This window comes from Engraulis encrasicolus, chromosome 23 (assembly GCF_034702125.1).
Source record: "Engraulis encrasicolus isolate BLACKSEA-1 chromosome 23, IST_EnEncr_1.0, whole genome shotgun sequence".
NCBI classification, from domain to species: Eukaryota; Metazoa; Chordata; class Actinopteri; order Clupeiformes; family Engraulidae; genus Engraulis; species Engraulis encrasicolus.
Window position 1 is genome coordinate 35717721 of NC_085879.1, and position 9983 is coordinate 35727703.

A 9983-nucleotide genomic window follows, 5' to 3' on the forward strand; every position below is an offset into this window, starting at 1 on the left:
CTATTTCACAGGCATATGTTGAGAAAAATGATTGGGTCTAAATAGTCCCTGTCCTATAGGCTGCATATGTAGAATATGTATGTATATACACACATTGTATATGTAGCTTATATGTCTTAAATTGGAACAGTAATGGCAAGAATGTTTAACACCCTAGTATCAATAATAAAGATGCAGGTAAAATTCATTACATACATAGGCCTATCCACAATGCAGTAATTCCCCCATCTTGCCACAAGAGTACAGTAAAGCTGCTTGCAATAAAGATCCTACAACAAGACAGTGGGGAAGGTGTCAATAATGTACACGTAAAACCTTAGATTTCTGAAAGTTAAATGGGTTTTTTTACAGAGAGAAAAATGATAAGGCTTTGGAAAATAATATCAAGATATAGTTAACAATGCTTAAATTAAATGTGTTATTCATTGTATTAATTTAAATATATTGGTGATCATTATATCTAAATAAATACTGAGTAATGTATTTAAAATGTATGGGCTGGTGCGTTTAATTTATTGAAAGGAAATAGATTTTTGAGCGCTTCGAAGGACTTTTATTATGGCATTACGCACCTTGGTGCCACACGCGGTTTCCTCTGTGATGGGGAAAGAAAAAAATAGCTCTAATGAAAGCCGCTAGCACTAGGACGTTAATGACGAAGTTTCACTTTAGTGGCACGGTACTGTCACGAGAAAAAGGACATTTTCGGGGGCAACCTTAATTAAATGACATTTCTATTAAGGGGTCGCCTGTTTCATCTGTGAAAAATCTGCCATTTCAGTCTGAGTTAACCCTGTGGGGCACGCGACATTTCCTCAGTGTATGAATCAGTTGTAGTTGCGTCGCTGTAGGAGGGGAGGTGGTAAGCTAGCTAAATTACTGTCGAAACCTGCCCCTGCCTGAGTAGTCGGGGCGGACATCCTCATCTGAAGCAGTTGCCTCCTGTAGTTCCTGCTGTATCGGTACGTCCCGGAGTCTGAAAATGTTCAGTACGTGGAGAAGAGAAGGGAAGAAAGACCCAGAATTATTTCAAAATGTTGCAGAGGGGCTACGACGATTGTACAGAACTAAACTCTTTCCACTGGAAGACACCTATCGCTTCCACGAGTTCCACTCACCGGCGTTGGAGGATGCCGATTTTGACAACAAGCCTATGGTACTCCTGGTGGGTCAGTACTCAACCGGCAAAACCACATTTATTAGGCACCTAATGGAACAGGACTTCCCCGGTATGAGGATAGGCCCGGAGCCCACCACAGATTCGTTTATTGCCGTAATGCACGGAGACCAGGAAGGTGTGATACCTGGAAACGCCCTGGTTGTCGACCCGAAGAAACCTTTCCGAAAGCTCAATGCCTTTGGGAACGCTTTCCTCAACAGGTGAGTGGACACTGGGCCGTGGCGCACAAATGTCCTGATACACTATCCACTTTCATCGTTCCATTGTGTGCCCCTGTTAGCTACTTACTAAACAGAACTAGATGGACTAAATTCAGTGGAAGCGAGTCAGTTTTCATAAGCAAACGTGCGTCACAAGTCACAACTAATGTATTTTTCATTTGAATAACTCTAAAAGCCCTGTATGCCTATTAGAGTCACAGTATGTCAAATCAACACAACAGTGTGAAAGTTAGGGCACACAACTCACTTGTATATTAACCTAACTTGTCACTGTAAGTAGCAAGTTTTATACATCTTGGCCAGTGTGGATATAGGTGGCCATTCCATGGCCCATTCTACCCAGTACCACTGTGTGTTTATTCTTTTAAAACTTTGTTTCCCTCTGTATAAAAGTTGTTGTAGTCACCAGATGAGTGTTAATGATGTCATCTGAAAGTCTGTGCTTAGTTATTATGCTGGTGTCTGTCAAAAGACAGAGCAGCACCTGTTGTTAGTCTTCCTGTTTGGGCTTGTGATTCAGTAGACATGTCATTCATCATTCAAAACCGTGCTTACATGTTACTGTAGCTTCTACACAATTACTCAGTGTCACACCAACCCGCAGACAGACAGCAACTCCCAAACCAAGAGGAAATGCTGCACTAATACACATGATATGAGAGTACACACCCTCTTCACAAACACAAACAGGCCTGTCACACCCGTGACAAAAGAGGCCATACGCTTAATGGATGAAGTGAAATGACTGCCTGTCAGAAAAAATAACCTTTGCAAACACATAGAATAGAATGTGCTGGAATATCTCAATTGTTGCTGTCTTTTGTTGCTAGATGCACATGTGTAATGATGCCAGTTTGTGAACTACAGTAGAGAAGAGTAGTCAGACTGTATTGATCCCAAAAGCAATTGTAGGTGTCCAGCATACACGTACCGCACATTGCACAATTTCACATACCACACATTTACACTACGTGTTTGTACACTATACTCCTCTACGCATATGTACAATGAGCTAGAGAGTGCCAAGTAGGACGGGCGGCAAACCCAGTAGGCAAGGTAATGGGACAGTTAGGTGTTTCATCTGCTCAAGAGGATTGTGATTGTAGGATTAGGCTGGTAACACTGTCCTGGATTGCCATATGCTGGGTTAGATTACATTACGCGGTTTCAGATTGGTGTCATTGGGGATTACATGTGTGATGCGAAGATGGAAATAACTGCAGCTGTGTTTACCGCCCTTGCATCACATGCATGCACAATGTATTAGTACTTCTCAATTATGTGGTAATAACCACAGTCATTCTCACTTCTCCAGCCTGTCCTCTGACATAAAAAGTGAATCTTCTGTCGGCATGCACCTTATCAGAAGGGCTAATCTATGGTATTATCTGCCAAGGCTACTGTATGTCTGACTGTGTACAGTAAGCTGACGTTTGTGTACTGTGACTTGAGACACCAGTCAGAAGTTAGGCTAAACATCATCACGCAACGTTGAAAGCTATGCAGCTAGACAGATGTTGCAAATTGTTGATGGCAATGAAAGAGGTTTCCTGGGGAACCACTGTGGCAAGAACAGAACACTCATACTTCATCATCATGATGTGACGCAGGACGAACCCCCAACAGGTCCTGGCCAGTGTTGCCAGATTGGGCTGTTTCCCGCCCAATTGGGCTGCTTAGGATGGCCGTCTGCGGGTAAAAATGGAATTTGGAGAAAAAAACAATTTTTGGCCATAGAAATCAATAGAATTGGGCGGGATTTAGTGCTTCCTGGCGGGTTTTGAGCATTTTTTTGGGCTGGAAATCATCAGCCTCATCTGGCAACCCTGGTCCTGGCCTTGGAATGAGATGAGTTGACTAAGGGGTTTGGGATGTTCATCACATGGTGCTTTCATGATGGTCGTGTCAGGCTGTGAAGCGGATATGAGTATGGGAACATGGGTGTATCATGTATCATGATCATTTCTTGTTTTCCATGTCGCTCAGTTTGTATTGTGCCGTGGACATGGTGACAAGGATGTGGTGGGTTATTAACCCGATGTGTGAACAGTGGCAGTTTGTTAATTGAGGGCACAAGCGCCCAAGGGCCCTCCCTAAAGTTTGGAGAGATGAAAATCTCTGTCAATATATTAATAAGAAGCCATTTCTCCTATCCTATTGAATGTAAAAACCTACCAATTCAAAACTCCCTCTTTTTTCTTAAAATTGTAGGAGCTTTTATGCCTTCATTTGACAGGACAGTGTGAGATGATGACAGGAAGCAAACTGTGGGAAAGGGAGAAATGACTACGGGCCGGAATCGAGCCACATTTCCCGGCGTAACAGTCAATGCCCCAACTGTTTGAGCCATGGCTGGGGCCCGGAAGTGTCTCTAATGTGCAATTACGTGACGCTATTCGTCAGAATCATATAAGGATGCATGACCTACAGGGTTTCTCCCAACACTTAAGCTAACAGTTAAGGCGGCCACGCCTACCATCTTGATAAAAATCTTGTGTTCTTGTGAAAGTAATCTAATCTAATTTATTAAGTCACTGTACCAAAAAATGTGGAAGCTATTTATTTTTTGGAGGTTTTCATGTCATATTTCATATGAAATAGAACAACATGTACTTCCTTTCCAATGATGATAATCGGATGTCCCTGCCACTGGCCTACTACCCCCCACCACCATTAACAAATTATTCTGCGAGAAACACTGGCATATGACTATGGTGACATGAGAAGCTGTGTTGCAATCCTGTTCTTCTACCAAACCTGTTCATGACCCTCTCTTTACCAGGAAGTCCCCCCTCCCTCCTAAACGAGAGTGAAAAAACGTGCTGATTGTTGGAAACGTTGACAACCCAGAACACCAGAGAACTATTTCTCTTTCAGTTCCATTGTCTGCACTTCCTCAACCTGGCCTGATGACTTTGCAGAAGGGGTCGTTTTTGAAAGGTCGACATGCATGCATGCATGAGCAAAGTGAGATCAAAGCCACACTTTATAAGAGCACAGACCAGGAAAAAGACATGAGAGGAAAGGGGACAGATGGAGAGGAAATCAGACTTTGAGAAAGGAAAAAGATGGGCCACTTAGTGACAACCAGATCTACCACACTGCCACAACCACCTTGCCTAACACGCCTTAAAGCAGTGGTTCTCAACCTTTTTTGAACAAGCGCCCCCTTGACCTCATCATAAACCTCCCAACGCCCCGTTGACCTCATCATAACCCGAATTTCCCCCAATGGCAACCAAGCACCGCCCCCTGTCAGCTGTATCCTTATCAACACCCCCCTAGGGCTCCCCAACGCCCCCATTAGAGCCCCCGTTGAGAAACACTAACTTTATGGAAGAGGGTGTATTGTGCAGAGTGGTTGTGGCCGCTGATACTGTTTCTGAACGTCTATTCGTTTTTTGTTGTTTTTGCTGTTTTTCCAATTTGTGACAAAAGTCCAAATCTCAGTCAAAGGTCAATCCTTCACACAGGAAAGCACATTTTTTTGGACAGAAACTTCCCACACTCAGGCAAGAAGGGAAGAGAGAAAGAGGAACATGTTTTTCCGCAGGCCAATTTCGATAAACCATCCTGGAAAAAAGTCGAGGGGTTTTTGTAAGCCCCCCTGAATAGTGATCATAGTTTCCACTTTTTGGTTTGGTTTTGAAAGCGGCCCCCCACCCCCCACCTCCTCCTCTTCTGCTGGGCCCTCTTGTTATGAAGAATGTACTGGCATTCGGTGAAGGTCTTATGACCAGAATCCTCATGTGAACATTACTTCCAAAAGACCAGCCACATGCTGCTGTGGTACTCAATATAGGCCCAGACGCCAGAGAAGACAAAGAAATACAACGGGAATGAGAGCTTTAAAGAGTTACGAATAAAACGTATTAAAGAAACAGACCGTTTTTAGAAAGCAGCAGGCACACTGTGGTGCTAGCTTTATGCCCAGACGGAGACGCCAGAGTAGACAAGGATTACAAGGTCCATGAGGACTTAAAATTGACAAAATATGAATAAAATGTATTTAATAAAACAGACAGATTTTGCAAATCAGCAGCCAAACTGTGGTAGTAGTAGTTATAGGCCCAGATGGCGGGGTAGACAAATATCTGTTATAAGGGGTATGAACATTTAAAATCTAAAGAAAAATGTATTGAAGAACAGATTTCTTTTTCCAAAACAGCAGCCTCAAAATAATGGTACTCTGTAGACGCCAGAGAGAGGCATGTTACAAAGGGAAGCAGTATGTATAAAGTATACATAAAGAAACAGACTGCTATTCTTACAACCACCAGACCACCGTCTACTCTCGGCATAACCTGGCCTTCCTCCACCACTTTGTTGAGAAGCGTGACCTTGTCCTGAGCTTGCAGTATATACAAAATATACCAGAAGGGTGGTGTGATGTGCCTGTCTGGATCCCCTGTGCAGAACTGCAGATCTGCTGTGATGACAAAAACCCCTTCCATTTATATGAAAACAAACACAGGGGCTCACTTTTCCCCCAGATGTCTTGGTTTTGGCATTTGGCAGGAACCAGCTTTGTTAGAAGTGGTCTTCCCTTTAAAATAACTCTACCTGGATAGATCACTGCAGATCCAGCAGTTTGTTCACAGCTTAGTTAACTGTCGTTCCTAGAAGGTATTTCATGTGTGTTTTTCCATGCAAACCTGCTTGCTTGCTTGGTACCCCAAAGAGGAATTTAGAGTGTGCTGACAATGTATGCGTGTCAGGTTGGAGAAGTTTCTGTGTGATGGAAATGTTTTTAAGAGACTGCCATTGAGAGTATTGCCCAATCTCACCAGAATGTTTTTTTTGTTGTTGTTTTTCTCATCTGATCTCTGTGTTTCGCTGCAGGTTCATGTGCGCGCAGCTGAACAACCCGGTCTTGGAGAGTATCAGTATCATCGATACTCCAGGAATCCTGTCTGGCGAAAAGCAGAGAATCAGCAGGGGTCAGTCAATCACACACACACACACACACACACACACACACACACACACACACACACACTCATTCACCTCACACACACATACACACACGCACACACACACACACACACACACACACACACACACACACACACACACTCAGAGAGAATCTTCATTCCTAATTTCTAGTATGTACCGTAGTTCTTTCGGGTCTTCCCTTTATTCACATCTCACTGTTATCTTTCTCTCTTGTTTCATTCACGCAATCTCTTCTCACACTAAAATCTTATTACCTTCTCTGTTCAGTTCTATGTTCTCTCTCTCTCTCTCTCTCTCTCTCACTCTGTCTCACTCTGTCTCGCTCTGTCACTCTCTCCTTCACTCTGTCTGTCTCTCTGTCTCTCTCTCTCTCTCTCTCTCTCTCTCTCTCTCTCTCTCTCGCTCTGTGACTCTCTCCTTCACTCTCTGTCTCTGTCTGTCTGTCTGTCTGTCTGTCTGTCTGTCTGTCTGTCTGTCTGTCTGTCTGTCTGTCTGTCTGTCTCTCTCTCTCTCTCTCTCTCTCTCTCTCTCTCTCTCTCTCTTTCTCTCTCTCTACCCTCACTACTCTCCTCTCACTCTTTCCCTCTTCTCCTCCCTTTCTCTACCCCTCCCACTCTCCACCTCCTCTCACTTAGTCGAATGCCACCCGCCACCTCTGACTTCTCTCCTGTCCAACGTTCCATTCACATCTACCTTGTCAGGTGCTTTCCACACCGAGCTTGCAACATATACTTGTCATACACCGGAAGAAAACACACTAAGCAAGCAGGTCTAACCAGATTGTGCGATGATGCCGTATTTGCATTGGCTGCCTTGGCACCTCTTTGCTTCAAAGGAGACGCGAAATGTCAGAGCATGATAGGAGTGGCATACTGAGTAAACAGCTCTTCCCCTTTCACCAAAAGACAATGGATAAATAGCTGAATAGATTTCTTGGTTGTGTTGTTGCTGTTTTTTTTTTTAATCAAACATAAAACCGCTTCAATAAAACCACTCTGTCTGAAGTTACTCAGGGATAGACATTTGGTTTTATCGAGAAGCGTTTGAGAAGCAAATTTTTTCCCTTACTCTGTATAGGCTGTAAGTTAACACTCGGCGGAATTCAATAGGAATTCTCATCCTCTTCATTATTTTTGCCTGGTGAGCATTGTAGTATATAATCTCCTGCCACTGTCATTCCTACCAGTAAAAGGCAGGCCACACTGTTCCACTTTACAACACAATAAGTGAAGTCTGGAAAGAGAAGGAGCACTGTTGGCGTGAACTGTGTTCATCTAAACACAGGGCTGTCTGATGGTATTTAGGCACCGTGCCTGATTTCAGACTTGGTAGGGTGTTGCAAGAACAAAATATAGGTCTCTGCACTCTGTGCTGAGAATATTGCGTAGCAAAAGCTTTTTGGTGCTGCTGGGGTGTTGTTAGGCTGAAACGTTCAGCTAGCATTACCCTCACACATATTTCAGTCAAATCTTCCATAATGTACTTTGTTCAACCAAGTGTAGTGTACTATGAAGTCATGGTTTTGGATAGGATTGTCAAATATCACTTCAAAAAGTAGCTTGATAGACCCCAAGTATAGTCATCTTTCACGTCCAGGATTTTATTTCCCCTCAAAAAAGTTCTCTCTGCTGAGTGTAGTTAAAAGTTCAACCTCAGGATTCCCCCTTCTGTGAGTCTTGTAAACAACATCAGTCGGCCCTATCTCCCCTCAGGATTAGCAGTAGGGCTTACTGCTCTGCGGGGATCATGTGTAAAATTCCTCTGAAGATCTTCCCTGATGGCCATCAGCAGTAGCAGCAACAGCAGCAAGTAAGGAAGTTATAGGCCCAGTGATTTTTTTTTTATGTAGTAGTAGTTTATATCAAGATTTCATGTTGCCCATTCGCAAATGTCATCTCTTTCTTGAAACATTTACTACCCTGATCAATTTCTAAGTATTCATTATGGCTACAAAACATATACTTTTCATACATGAATATTATTTGCATTTTAAAATGTCTCAGTTTGACCAGAGTGGTGTAGAGTGTGTGGCTATGTGAACTGTAACATCAGCAATAAAACAATGATATAAGCATCACATGGACAAGCGGCACCAAAAGTAGAAGGATGACAAACATCCCAATAGACCAGTGATTCTCAAACTGTGGGCCATGAAACTATCACAAGTGGGCCTTGAAATCATATTCTAAAACTCAAAACAATATTTGTGTCTGTGTGTGTGTGTGTGTGTGTGTGTGTGTGTGTGTGTGTGTGTGTGTGTGTGTGTGTGTGTGTGTGTGTGTGTGTGTGTGTCTGTGTGTGTGTGTGTGTGTCTGTGTGTGTCTGTGTGTGTCTGTGTGTGTGTTGTAGTTGACCATTTGAGTGTTATTATTTATTGGGTCAGAGCTGGGCCCCGCACATTTCAAGTGGGCACGAAGTTGGAATAGGTTTAGGAACCCAAAAAAACCACTGGAAAGCCTGCAAAAGATAGACAAAGTGAACCCGGGTCACTGGCGTAGTAACCCAGTGCCCTACCGTTAGACTGCGGCAGGACAGTATTGGTAGTGTTTTACCTGAACTAACTTAGTTCATGTTTCACCTAGTTTGGGCGAATGTGAACTGAGCACACACCATTTACTGCCTGATAAACAAACTATGAACTAGTTCATTCTGGTGCCTGTGAACGAACTACAAGCTTTTGTTTAACAGCGTGCCATATTTCTTTAGTGTTCGGTTGAAAGCCGAACCAAATACATTGCAAAGAACCCTAATAATATCAGAAGACATGTAACACACACATTTCTACTGTTCTGATTAAAAAATATTTGCTGTTTGTGGTGTTACAAAGGCTTTGCCAATGATATTAAACAATATTTCTCACAACGACCTCTTGCAAAAAAAAAAGAGCGACGAGCTAGTTCTTTTTTTGATCTATGAAGGAACTATTAACTTTGAGCAATTATGACCTATGAACGAATTAGTTCATTTTGAAATGTGTGAACTGAACGTCGAACTACCGGTAGTTCTGTTGGAAATTAACTTTGCCAACACTGGGTATTGGACTATTCCAGAGTTGTGAGGCTGCTAGTGCAGAGGCTTGGTCACCTTTGTGTTTCAGTAGTAGCAGCAGCAGCAGCACCCAGGGTTGCCAAATGTGTCTGATCTTTTCCTGCCCAAAAATGCTCCAAAACAGCCTGGATGCACTAAATTCCACCCAATTTCAACCAAAAGTTTTTCTATGACCATAAATCTACAGTTAAAAAAACACCCGCCCAAAGCCCGTTTTTAACTACCGTGTTTACCGGCAGACAGCCATTCTAACCAGCTCAATTGAGCGGGAAACAGCCCAACCTGGCAACACTGGCAGCAGCAACAGCAGCACAGGCTGGCACACATAAAGTCATGTCTTCTCCACCAACACATCACCATGACTGCAGTGAGCGTACACTTCAGCCACGCTCCCCCCGCTGGATGCACACTTCACTTCCGCTGTGCACTGTAAACACACACACACACACACACACACACACACACACACACACACACACACACACACACACACACACACACACACACACTCAGATTCACACAGAGGCTAAGCCACTTAAGCCACAACCACTGCCCACGTTTGGCAAACATCCGGCAAT

At 43.4% G+C, this 9983-nt stretch overlaps 1 protein-coding gene across 1 annotated transcript in view; it reads left to right on the forward strand.

Annotated features, from left to right (window-relative positions):
- Positions 1 to 590: 590 nt before the first annotated feature.
- Positions 591 to 9983, forward strand: part of ehd1a (EH-domain containing 1a) — a 24813-nt gene continuing 15420 nt past the window's right edge. Inside the window, exons 1-2 of the mRNA XM_063190206.1 lie at positions 591 to 1380; positions 6244 to 6341. Coding sequence (XP_063046276.1) covers positions 983 to 1380; positions 6244 to 6341 — 496 coding nt within the window. The 5' untranslated portion in view covers positions 591 to 982. The remainder of the gene's footprint in view (positions 1381 to 6243; positions 6342 to 9983) is intronic.